The sequence below is a fragment of the Strongylocentrotus purpuratus genome, unplaced genomic scaffold (assembly GCF_000002235.5).
Source record: "Strongylocentrotus purpuratus isolate Spur 01 unplaced genomic scaffold, Spur_5.0 spur5_scaffold_10, whole genome shotgun sequence".
NCBI lineage: Eukaryota > Metazoa > Echinodermata > Echinoidea > Camarodonta > Strongylocentrotidae > Strongylocentrotus > Strongylocentrotus purpuratus.
In genome coordinates this window covers 25,674,235-25,686,764 of record NW_022145595.1, presented here as the reverse complement: position 1 = coordinate 25,686,764, position 12,530 = coordinate 25,674,235, and the positions used below count along the sequence as shown (strand labels likewise).

At 37.5% G+C, this 12,530-nt stretch overlaps 1 protein-coding gene across 1 annotated transcript; it reads left to right on the top strand.

Annotated features, from left to right (window-relative positions):
• Positions 1–3,045: 3,045 nt before the first annotated feature.
• Positions 3,046–11,878, top strand: eif4e1 (eukaryotic translation initiation factor 4E). The gene is given in 7 exon segments (NM_001098458.1): positions 3,046–3,084; positions 7,584–7,789; positions 8,568–8,631; positions 9,588–9,701; positions 10,514–10,653; positions 11,356–11,410; positions 11,819–11,878. Coding segments are annotated over 7 exon segments (678 nt in total).
• The last annotated feature ends 652 nt before the right edge of the window (positions 11,879–12,530 follow it).

Below are 12,530 nucleotides of genomic sequence, written 5' to 3'. Positions count from 1 at the left end.
ACCCGATATGCCCCATAGACAATGCGTGTAATGAATGGGCGGAAAACGTGCAGGATCTGTATTATGGCCGGAGTTAAATTGTTTTTTCTCTCTCTCTTTACGTCTCTTTATGGGCCGTATTTGGTATCATTAGAAAGAGAATTTCATGGTTGTTATTGTAAACCACTCTCTTTTTTTTCTATGATAATCCTATCGAAACACGTGATGTAAAATAGATGTATAGGACAAAATGGCGTCTTAAATGGCCCCCTTGACCAATTTCAAAAATCCGGCCAAGAGGTGCCCTGTGTATTGGAACTCGGCATGTCACTGCAAATTTTCAAGGAAAAAAAAGGACGTTTAAGGGGCGAAAAGCAGTCTGAAAAAATGACGTCATAGCCGAAACGTGTTAGGTTCGGGCGGAAACTCGGCGGAATTCGTGTAGTGATCTTTCTTCAAACGCGATTTACTCACAATTTTCTGTGTGAACATATATAATACTTGGTATCATCCGAAAGGGCACTTCATTGCGGTCAGTTTGACACCATTGTTAACTGCGCGCAATGTATTGCGCGCATTGAACGCGCTATTACGTAATCCATAGTAAATTCATCATTTTTGGCGATAGTTTTGCGCTGACATATTCGAATTTTACCAAACTTGGTAAACAGTTATCACGTATATGGATACATATGTCTGCAAAGTTTCATTGATGTAGGTATAACGATCGCCATTTTAGAGCAAGTTGAAGTTATTTCTCAATTTTCTTGAAAATGGCGAATTTGGAGGGCAATTTTCTCAAATTTGGTCAGTGATAGGGTATATAATTTTGTATATGGCTGGAAAGGGCATATCTTCAAGTATCTAAATCAAAAAAAGGGTACGGGTTTGCCAAGCCATTATGGAGATACGGCCACAGACAGAAAGCCAATTCCCAGAACTTTAGAGGGCGCTATTTATGTTGTGCATAGTCATTGGAGCACGAAATTTGGCATGGCTATGTGCAATTATGAGATAAAGATACTGTGAGATTTAAATACAAAACAGAATTTATATGAGAAAGTTATGGCAGTTTTAGATTATTTAGGGGTCCATTTTTCAAGAACTTGAGAGATTTTTGACGGAGTCGGTTTTAGATTTGAATTTTGAGTATGAAGATGGCATTTTGAAGGGCAGGTTATACGTCGCAGATGAAAGAACATCTCTCAGACTATCTAGAGGAATTTGTTAGAAGTTTGTAGGATCTAGGATAGTGGAGATAGGAAGGAAGATAGAAAGGCCTTAAAATGCACCAGAAACGGACAAAATGGCGCCTGGACGGTTATGCATGAGTGATTTCGAAAATCGAAAAAGTAGGTGACCTTGATGAGATGCTAGAGACTATGCCTATGAAATTTGAAATGAAAAGGACATGAGGAAAGCACCTAACTAGGAATCACAAACACTACGTGCAAAACGAATGCGATTTCCTGACGATACTAAGGAGGAGAATATTAATGGGGCAGAATGTGAACGAAAACAAGGCAATGACGAAGGTTCGTCATTGCAATAAAAACAAAGTAAATATAAATTACATAATTCAGAAGTTAAATCAGCTATAAAACTCAAAACTAAATTGGTACAATTTCTTTTTCATCCAAAGTAGTATACAGAAGAACAATATTAAAAATACAATATACCGGTACATACTTTTTTACAAAAAAATAAAATCAAACAATGCTTTGTACATGAAATGTAATAACCTATAAATGAAGCATAGTATATGACTACACCTTAAGAGAATTATTATTAAAACCAACAAACAAAAAACACAAAACAAAAGACTTTCTGTCTTTCCACCACTCATGCTATAGTCAACACACACATACCTCATTCCCGTTCCCTCTGTCCTTGGTGTATGCCAATAACATTTTTTCCTATATACTTTTCTCGTCCTCTTCTCTTTCCTTTTTTCCGGCACGCCTCAATTCGTTTTGAAATGAAATTAATAAGAATCTAAGGATAACAAAATATCAATTTATTACAGTTTCACCTTGTTTTGAACCTATGTAAACAGATAACAAAAGATATGTAAAAATGGTACAAATAAATTGGATTTTATTAACAGAGACAAAAACAGAAAGTGAGAACCTCATATCAATTGTTTTTTATTTTAAATTAAATAACTAAAAAAGAAGAGTGAAATGTGGAGATGAAAGCTATTCTTGTGACCATGCAGGGAGGCGAAGACATAGTCTCACCTCCCTGTTGTGACTAATTATATAGGCCCCGCGTCGTAACTATATAGGTAATTAATTTTATTTAATAATCTTAACAGAAATTGAGGGAACGAGTAATTGTTAATCACATTCCTAAAAAGGACGAGAGTTATTTTTATAATAATCACGTTGCAAATTGACATTATTTATTTATTACATTGAAAATTATCGAAATAAGAAACCTTTATCCGAATTTAGTCTGACTGAAATCCACTGAAAAACTGCAGAGGAAAAGAACTTTAGAGATAATTAGAGGAATAATTCACACATTTGGTTGCATAGGTCTTCGGATATATTGTCACCAAGGAGTTGACACCTCTTTCCTGGATTTGAATTTTCCATTTTTTAGATAAAAAGAAAAAACTGGCTTTGAGTTTAATTTTTTTGTATTTCCTCATGAAAAAAACCCAGATGAAAATCACATGTTGGCAGCTCATTCGACGCCGAATTATGAGGTGTTGGTCCTCAAGTTTTTTGTTTTTTTTTGGGGGGGGGGTCAAGCAAGTAAAATACGATAATCTGATGTTTAGCAGTGCTGTAATTACTGGTTATACTGCTGCTCCCATGTACGAAAGAATTTTCGTGTTGACAAAGTCTTTGAAAGTTTATTATTTTCTTATGCTTTGGTCCTACTGATTTATTGTAAAATTTCACAAATCCGCCATTCTGTTTTTCTTCCTTTTCTGCTTCTGTTGCCTGACGTTTATGTTATACTGGATGGTCATTTACCAATTCTATTTTCCACCTGATTGTACCGATTGTACCACGTGACATTACGACAGACGGCCAAAATTGGAACATAAGGAAAATGGCTTCCGTTGGTGTAGCAAAGCTTCCCCTTCACGAGGTAATAGTCTTATTATTTCTGTACCCTTGGATTCAGTTGATAAATACTTAACACTATTTGATATGTATTTTACGTATCTATTGTTTAATCTTTTCTTAAGAACGTAGAAGTTGAAGAGCACGGTGATAATTCTCGCCGGTAGTCTGCTGAAAAAAACATGTGCAATATAAAAAAGGCATTGTATAGCCACGTTCATTGAAGTGCCTTACTGTGTGTGAATGTACATGTGCATGTCATGTGTGTGATTTGGTGTGTGAAATTGAAACTGAGGCATTGCAAATTAATACCGGTAGGTAGGTCTAGATCTACATCATTTACATGGGTAAATGTGAGCAAAAGAGTTTAAGAGTTTGAGAGTTTACATAGCTAAAAATAATGTCTGGACATCAATCTAGCATTTTGATCATTTCCAGGCTTCAGCGGACCTAATTTCATCATCGGTAGGGGCGCTGGTCCGAGAATAAGATTTGTCTGCATAAACGAGTAAAATCTTTGTAAACGCGGACAGACCCATCCTAAAAAATAAGGATCATCCACATTTTCGCAGACGATTCTTATTTCCAATCCGCATGTTGGCGATGCGAAAAACGGATTACGCGATTACGCTTCTTGATGCATTTCACACTTACTTTGCACAGAGACTTCCACGTTTTATGAACAATAGATCCTCGGGAAGACAGACAACCCGTAAAAATAGACAGTGAACTGGGGCTATTTTTATTACACGGACTTCGTTTTTCGCATTGACAGCGCGCGGATCGGGAACCCTACACTCGCGGAGCGCCAAAGAAAACAATTCCGCGAAAATGTATGATATCAATTATCAATCCACCCTTGTCAAAATCAATGCAATGCAGCCAGCTCACAGCAAAGATTGAGCTCACCTTACGTACCTAAACCAAGTACATGCGCAATCCTCCCATCTAGTGCCGAATGATGAACGCTAATCATTCACCTATGCTTCATTGACTCTAGTAGGGTGTCTGATCGCGCACCCGATGTTGTGTGCTAAAATCCTTCTTATAGAGATTGCACCCATCCCTATGCAGTCTACGTGCATTGCGCGATCATGCAAAATTAGTCAATGATTTTATGAACAAATTTAAAAATTCGAACCTTTAGGGTTCATCATCAAGGTGTCATATGAAAGAGCAGGTTTTTCTCCATATTCCTCAAAGGGGCGCACCCCGAAATTCTAAAAATATCTTTGTCAAAACAGTGATTGAAATGTTGTTTGCATCCTAGCTCCAAAACTTGCCACTTTCCTGAACCGCGCCCTCGAGCTTATGTCCGACTAGCCATAAGAAAAATATCTATGCGCTTATTTTTTCGCTAGCCCCAAAAGATCACTCGCCCCAACAGTTTAAAAATACCCTTCCCCCTATTAGTGTGTCTGATCGCGCACCCGATGTTGTGTGCTAAAACCCTTCTCATAGAGATTGTACGCATCCCTATGTGGTCTACGTGCATTGCGCGACCATGCAAAATTGGTCAATGATTTTATGAACAAATCTGAAATTCAAACCTTTATAACAAATGATCCTGAAGGTGAAACTCAATAAATGAGGTGTCATATGAAAGAGCAGGTTTTTCTCCATATTCCCCATAGGGGGCCACCCCCAGAATTCTAAAAATATCTTGGTCAAAACAGCGATTGAAATGCGCCCCCGCGGCTTAAGTAGGGCTAGACGTAAGGATAATATCCAGGTGCTTTTTTTTTCGCTAGCCCCAAGGGATCATTTGGCCTAACAGTTTGAAAATAACCTTCCCACATTTTTGGAATCAGCTAATTAGGGAGGCGTGAGCTCCACTCAGTCCAAACCATGGTTAGATCTCGTAACATCTGCCCGTATAGTGAATGAAAGTATGGATAGCCGTTCGCACCATAAACCCCGGAAGTGAATACACGTTATAGTCAATGGCAACGTGCACGTTGTCTCCGCGATATTGCCATTGACTATAACGTGGATTCACTTCCGGGTTCTATGGCGCGAACGGCTAGCCATACTAGTCAATGGCACATATCGCGGAGACAGCGTGGCTCAAGCTGCAAGTTGCGCATGATATGCGTACGCTATGCATACACTTGCATATCGCGCGATACAGCTGTTTTGGCTAAATTTAGCAAAACAACATAACTCTGCGTACGTATGTCTTTTTCGTTGATTCTGAGCAAAATCCTATGAATATTGCAGCGTTTCGGAGGGGCTGTATCTTTTGATAGAAACATCGGTGAGACTTGAAATTTGAAATGTATTATTCTGATTACATTTTTAATTCAAATATCAAACAAAATGGTGAAAAACGATCCCAAATTGAAAATTGAAAAATCGTTCAAACCCCCTACCCCTATTTGTTGGATCATCTAATTAGTGAGGCGTGCGCTCCGCTCAGTCCAAACCATGGTTAGATCGCGTAACAACTGCACATAAATATGCATTAGGACCGCGTACGAATGAAACCCGGAAGTGAATGCAAGTTATATTGAATGAAGGTTTGGCTAGCAGATCGCGCTCCCAACCCGGAAGTGAGTACACGTTATAGTCAATGTCGATATCGCGGATACAACCTGCTCAGGTTTTGCGCATTCAGCTTAGCAACATGCGTACGCTATGCATATGCACAAGCCTTTTATTAAGTCAAAGCAGACCGGGAGCCAAATATCTGAAAAAGCGGCTCCCGGTCCTTAATTTTTTTAGAGAACCGGGAGCCGTTTTCCAGGACCAGGAGCCGTTTCCAAAATGGATGAAAATATGTATTCTTTTAAATTATTTGTTAAACGTTACCTTTTATTTATACATACGGTAGTTTAATTTCTAGTTTACATTTTGAGCACTCTAATATTAAATCACTCATACCTTGGATAAATCTGTCATATGTAGTTGTTGTAGTTCATGTTTAATACTATTTTCATGCCGTTAAATGTCAAAAATTGAAAAATGTTAGGAAAGGGGGAATTAAATTATTTTTGTAAAAAAAAATACTTAAGAAAAACCATCTATAATGACATTGCAGAGCTGCCAACCTGTCACTTTCAAAAAACATATTATTCAGCTTGAAAAAGCTTATTTTAGTTTAAAAAAAACAGATTTTGCCTGTTTAACGCGTTTGTTATTTAGACCTGTCACTTTAAAAAAAATAAAAAAATAATAATAATAAAAAAAAAATAATAATAAAAACAAAAAAAAAGAAAAAAGATTTGTTAAATATATTTACCTATTTTATCAGAAAAATCCATTATTTAAAACATCACAGAATTTTAGTCAATGAGTATGAGGGCCGCTGAATCAAGGCAAGTCTGGAGTTGCAATCAACTTTGTACATAAAGTCAATGCATCAGCAGGTCCGGTGTTCTGATTTTCATTTGGCTTTTTGAAGATACCATTACATCTGAAGGGCATGCGATAGGCAAAAAAACTGGCAACAAAATCGCTGATTTCTTGATTTTTAGCGCTTTTTTGATGAAACTGTTTCTTAAAACTGGGCTAAACCCCCGTGAGCTTTGGAAATATGGCTCCGATTCCGCATTTTTGACAGCAAAATTTGGCTTTTGGGATGGATTTTTGGAAGTTACATCGAGACTTTCTTGTACCGACACTGTGTGTGTAGTGCAGTACAGCACTGATGTCATTTGTGTGTGTATGCATGGCCTGGGGAAATGCGCTCGTCTTTGAGTGGTGTACATCCCCTGTATTGTGTGCTCCGTACTCCGCTAGGAGTAGGAGATAGCGGCCGCTCGTATTTAGTGCTGCAATTTTTCTGGGCGATTTTAATTAGGATTCTCATTATATAATGGTTTGTTAGGGTTCATTCAGTCCACGTTTAACTCGTATCAAGTAAGTTTTTGTCACATTTGTGAACATTTAGTGCTAGACATGTGGAAGTTTATGAAATAGAAAATGTTAATTCTCCCAGACCGGGCGCCAGAAATAAAAATGGACCGGCGCCCGGTACTCATTTTCCCCGTCTTACCGGGCGCCAAAAGTCAGGGACCGTGGGGTAAAAATTGCCCGGCGCCCGGTTAATAAAAGGCTTGCATATGCATTCATATTGCGTGATGGAGCTGTTTGGCTAAATTTAGCATAACTCTGCGTTTACATCTTTTTCGTCGAGTCTGACCCAAAAGCTATAAATACTGCAGAGTTTTGAAGGGGGTGTATCTTTTGATAGAAACATCGGTGAGTCTTGAAATTTGAAATGTATTATTCTGATTACATTTTTTATTCACAAAAAAAAATGGTGAAAAACGATCCCAAATTGAAGATTGAAAAATTGTCCAGACACTAAGGATGTGCATAACCGTGTAATGAGGTACTCAAGTACACTCCCAGGTTTACAAGTGAATGCTCAAATATTCAGACGCCATGTTTTTAGGTTGCCCGGTGGTGCTTTAGTTGGTCATTGGCACCCGGGCAACTGCTAATTTCGAGCCCTAACTTGGTATGAAAAGCTGGCTAATAATGCCCCCCTCCTTTTTTTTTCTTCCCCTTCTTCATTAGGATATTGTTAAAGATGGGAAAGGCATAAAGGATTTGCAAACACAGGATGAAGATGGCGCCAACCAGGTTGTCGATCCAGAGAGTCTGATCAAGCATCCGCTGCAGAGTAGATGGTCAATGTGGTTCTTCAAGAACGACAAAGCCAAATCATGGACAGAGAACCTTAGAACCGTCACAGCCTTCGATACAGTCGAAGATTTCTGGGCGTAAGTACAGCACCCTCTCCTTCATGACATTCCAGCCTTACTGCTTGACCCCGTAAAAGGGTTTTACTCAAGTCATGCCAGTGAGACTGACTTAAAACACACAGCAGCCCGAACAAAAAAATGATATTACCCCAAATGACCAACAATCATTAATTTGGAGTCAGTGTAGAATTGGTTGGTGGTGTGACTGATGTATTTAAGTTCGTTTGTATTTTAAAAACAGGAATATTCATTTAGACAGAAGTTAATGATAGTTGATTGGGGAAGGGTAGTGTTCAGGAGTAGAAAGGGATTTAGCTGTAGAAGTGATTAATATATCTCTCTGTAAACCTACTAAACTTTAAATCAATGCGGACAAAATCTCTGGGAAAATCTTACAGGAAGATAACAGTTCCCATGAACAAGTTAGTACATAACATTTTACTTTGAGTTGTTTTCACCAAATATTTTGAATGTAAATATGAATTGCAAAACAAAAAGCCAACTGATAGGGTTTACCACAGACATTTATTGATATGGTACACTATTGTATGGTGTGGACTGTGGAATATGAGTGGATTTAGGCAGGAAATGTTATGATGGGATCATTGTAATTGCCATTGCAATTGTAAGTGTCACTTACTCACATCTCTGAACGTTGTGTTAATATTCTTATTCACAAATTGTTATCCCCTTTAAAAAAAGAACAAAATTGTCAAAGAATGATAATCTGTTCATTCTCTTGAATAGCAAATTAATATCTTTTGTTTGTTTCTTTTTCTTTTTCTCATTTCTCCAGACTATATAATCACATACAAGTTGCCAGCAGAATAACATCAGGATGTGACTACTCATTATTCAAGGTATGGACATAAGTATGGATACATAGTTCTAATTTCTTGTCAAGAACTCTAACCCTTTATCTGCTTTCATTTATTTAATGGAACAGACATTGGACTACCACATGAGATTTTTGTCACACATGAAAATAATAATAAGCACCTTCCCAGTTTCAACTTATCAACAAAAAACTGAAAACAGTGTTTTAGTCTAGGGTTCAGTAAGTAATAATAAAGAGTCAGGGATAATTCATATTTCATGTTAGTAGCAAGCTTTGATGAAAGGAGGAAAATCAGTGAACCAGATTGTTGATGGTTCAAACTGAAATAGGATGGAACAAAAAGAAAATTAGAAATCAGAATTACTAGAGGTTTTATTGGTTTATTGAGGAAAATGATTTATCTTATATATGAAGACTATCTACAAAAGGCGTTTTATACTACCAGCATAAAGTGGTGATGACTAACTACCGACTTCCTTGGACAATGGCGGCAGTATGTGTTATTGAAACTGATTGATAGTGCGTTCACCATAGTCCATACCTCCAAAAAATCTAATGAAGATAAGAGTTGCTGTGGTATGAGTTAACTTTGGATATCGTATTTCACATCATCTTTTTGAAGCCAGAAGGATGTAAAATGATATGAGCTATTGCCTTTCTGGCTCTGAACAGATGAAATCACTCAGATGTGAATCAGATTCCAAAGTATTGTCAGGGTAGCTAAAATCTTATTTTGGTTGCCGGCCAGGAATTTGGTATTTAACATATCTTAAGTAATTCCAACATGCACTGAACACAACATTGGACATTGGTTGAAGTCATGCTCAGTGCAAGTCATGCGATTATTTATTTTGAAATGAGAAATGAGTCAGTAAGTTTGAGAAATAGAGATGACCTCTTGGTTTTAATGCAGTTTGGTTGCTGTTATTGTAATTATTAAATTCTTTCAATTTCACCTATCCTTTTCTTTCTTTTCAGGAGGGTGTAAAACCCATGTGGGAAGACGACAAGAACAAAGATGGTGGCAGATGGCTCATAGGGTTTGACCGCAAATCAAAACCACAAGACATAGACAGATGTTGGTTAGAAACGGTGAGCTTACCATTAATACTGGGTTTGTCAGACTAGGGACACTATATTTAGTGAGGCGCGATTGCTCAGTGGTTGGAGCAGTAGTATCGTTACCGGGAGATCCTGAGTTAGAAAAGAATATGATGCATTAGTGCCCTTTGGTAAGGCATTAATTCTCATTACCAAGTCCCTCAGAGAGGACTTAAAGCTGTTGTTCCCCTAGTTGCTTACTTACAAGCATAAATATACTTTTGTAGCTGTTGGGTAAAACAAACAAACCAACCAACCTATATCCAGTTGCGATTTATTAATTTGTAACTTCTTGTTGATATAACATGTAATAAATGAGCAAATTTAATTAAATGCTTGGATGGTGTCCTTGCATAGTTATGGACAAACCCAAGCTCTTTTGTCCCTGATTGTACCGATAACATCTCAGAATATCAGATTTATTGGTTTAAAATGAAAGCCCTACTCGAGCTTGAAACAAAACATCCAAGAAAAATGATATTTCTTGTTGATGGTTGCACAAATATTTCAGAGCTTCAGATGATGATCAGTGCATGTATCTGTAAATACTAAAGTCATGCAAGTTTCAATATTTTAATGATTATTGATTATTGATACCAATGATTCCAAAGGATTTATTTTTATTTTGGGAGGTTGCAAATATTGCGATAGCACGTCCACTTTCAATTAATGGACAAAAAATGATCAATTATCTTGAACGTGCCCTATTGTGCATGCTGCTCAGCAAATTTGTCGTGCTACAGAATGGTCCATTCAACTGACGAAGACGTTAAAATGCTACTTATGCATTTTTTTTTCTCTAGATGTTGCTAATGGTTGGAGAGAGCTTTGACGACGATTCAGATCTAGTCAACGGTGCAGTGGTCAACATTAGGAGTAAAGGAAACAAGATTGCAATGTGGACGGGAGATTGGAGGAAAGAAGACTCGATAACCAATATAGGGTAAGTTCACACTCGTCATTTAAAGCCCCTCTAAAGTGTGTGGAGCCCAAAATTCCCTAAAGATTTGAAGGCCAAATTTAATTTAATTTGTATCATAATGTGAAAGAGGATGTCATTTAAGACACACTTCTGACAAGATTCCCTTGAGAAAAAAATGTGTTTAAAGACAAATACTGATAAAAGAATACATAATTTGGGTTTTCTGTTGGAATTTAAATCAGAATGCTTGCTGAAATGGGCATTTATCTGACCAAGCAAGAACGGTGACTTTCGTGTTAGATGTACTGTGTGCTCTCGTGAGTGTGGCATATCCCCATGGTGGTTCTATTAGTCTGTACTTTAGTAGATGGAAGCACAAAAATGCGTTGGGAGACCTCAAGAAATGTGATTCTACATTTTTTGTGACAACAAATTAAAAATTAGGCCAAGTTAATGTTTTACATATTAGGAAGTTATGCAGATTGGTAATGCATGCTGATGGTTATTCCCTAGATGCAGAAAGTACAAATCAATGAAAAATAAGGATATTTGTTTGGAAGATAGCTTTTGATAGTGGGGCAACCCTGTAAAACAGTGTTTGCAACTATTTCTAATAGCTCCACAAAAGACGTATAAAAACAACCCATGCCTTTATTTATACAGCCCAAAGCATCACATGCCTTTGCCTAACGTCTATTTCTTGTATTTTTTGTTTCTTTACAGACGAAAATTCAAAGAAAGGTTAGGTCTACCAGCGAAATACTCAATAGGTTATGAGGTAAGTTTTTTTATAATTTTTTTAATTTACACTTACACTACTACAGCAGCTTTGCTAATAAGAGATTTAGATAAGTTGAATGCAACGCAAGCTTAATCTTCTGCTTTTAGTCTTTTCAAAAAACAAAAACAAATATGTTCCTCTCTCTCTCTCTCCTCTCTTCTTTCTCTCTCCTCTCTTCTTTCTCTCTCCTCTCTTCTCTCTCTCTCCTCTCTTCTCTCTGTGTCATCTCTCTGACTCTTCCATTTTCGTTCTTGCTTTCTCCTTTCACTTTCTCCAAACAATCTTCTTCCTTGTCCTTCTCTCTCCCTCGCTTCATCTCTTTATTAATTTATGTATATACTTATTTACTTATTTATCTCAGTTTGATTCATTGCTCTCTCTCATGTATCTTGTTATGGTTTCTAGGCACATAAAGACACAATGACGAAGACGGGGTCCATGGCAAAGAGTCTCTACACCGTATGATACATGCCCTTTCCATCCACCTTCTCCATTTGCCAACTGTCTGTCTCTCCTTCCCTCTCATCCGTGATCAACGTTCCCGTCGCTGCTTCGTGTATCACACCCACAGATACAAAGATCCTTCCCAACAGTCGTGGGATTCTGGCCTACTAGTATATTGTCTCTGCATGTGGCATGACAGATGCTAAAATGCAGGTATCGAGATTAATGACCTTACAGCTATTGAGATATATGACCTTATTGCTTGGAAGGGGTTGTATCTCATATTATCTTTCACCATAGCGACATGTGACTGCAAGAAGTCACAGCCGATTTCTCTGTGGCGATCCTGTCTCAATTACTAATAAAGGGTAATTTTGTTTACAGATTTACAAAATGAAGCTCTAACTACAGTAGTCCATTTGATACGTGTTGATGATGCAGTATTGTTAGACGATACATTATTCTGAATGTTGTTTTCTATTTGCTTAAAGATTTCAGCATTGTTCACGTTTTGCATGTTCTGACATTTGATCAAGTTTTCCACGTGTGTGTGGAGTGTTTTCAGCCACTAAACATGCTTTTGCTTCAGTTACAATGAGTTTTTGTGAGTCTTGTTATTGGTGTAAATGACATGCTGCTTATTATTATTTCCATATTTTCAATTCCAAGTTGA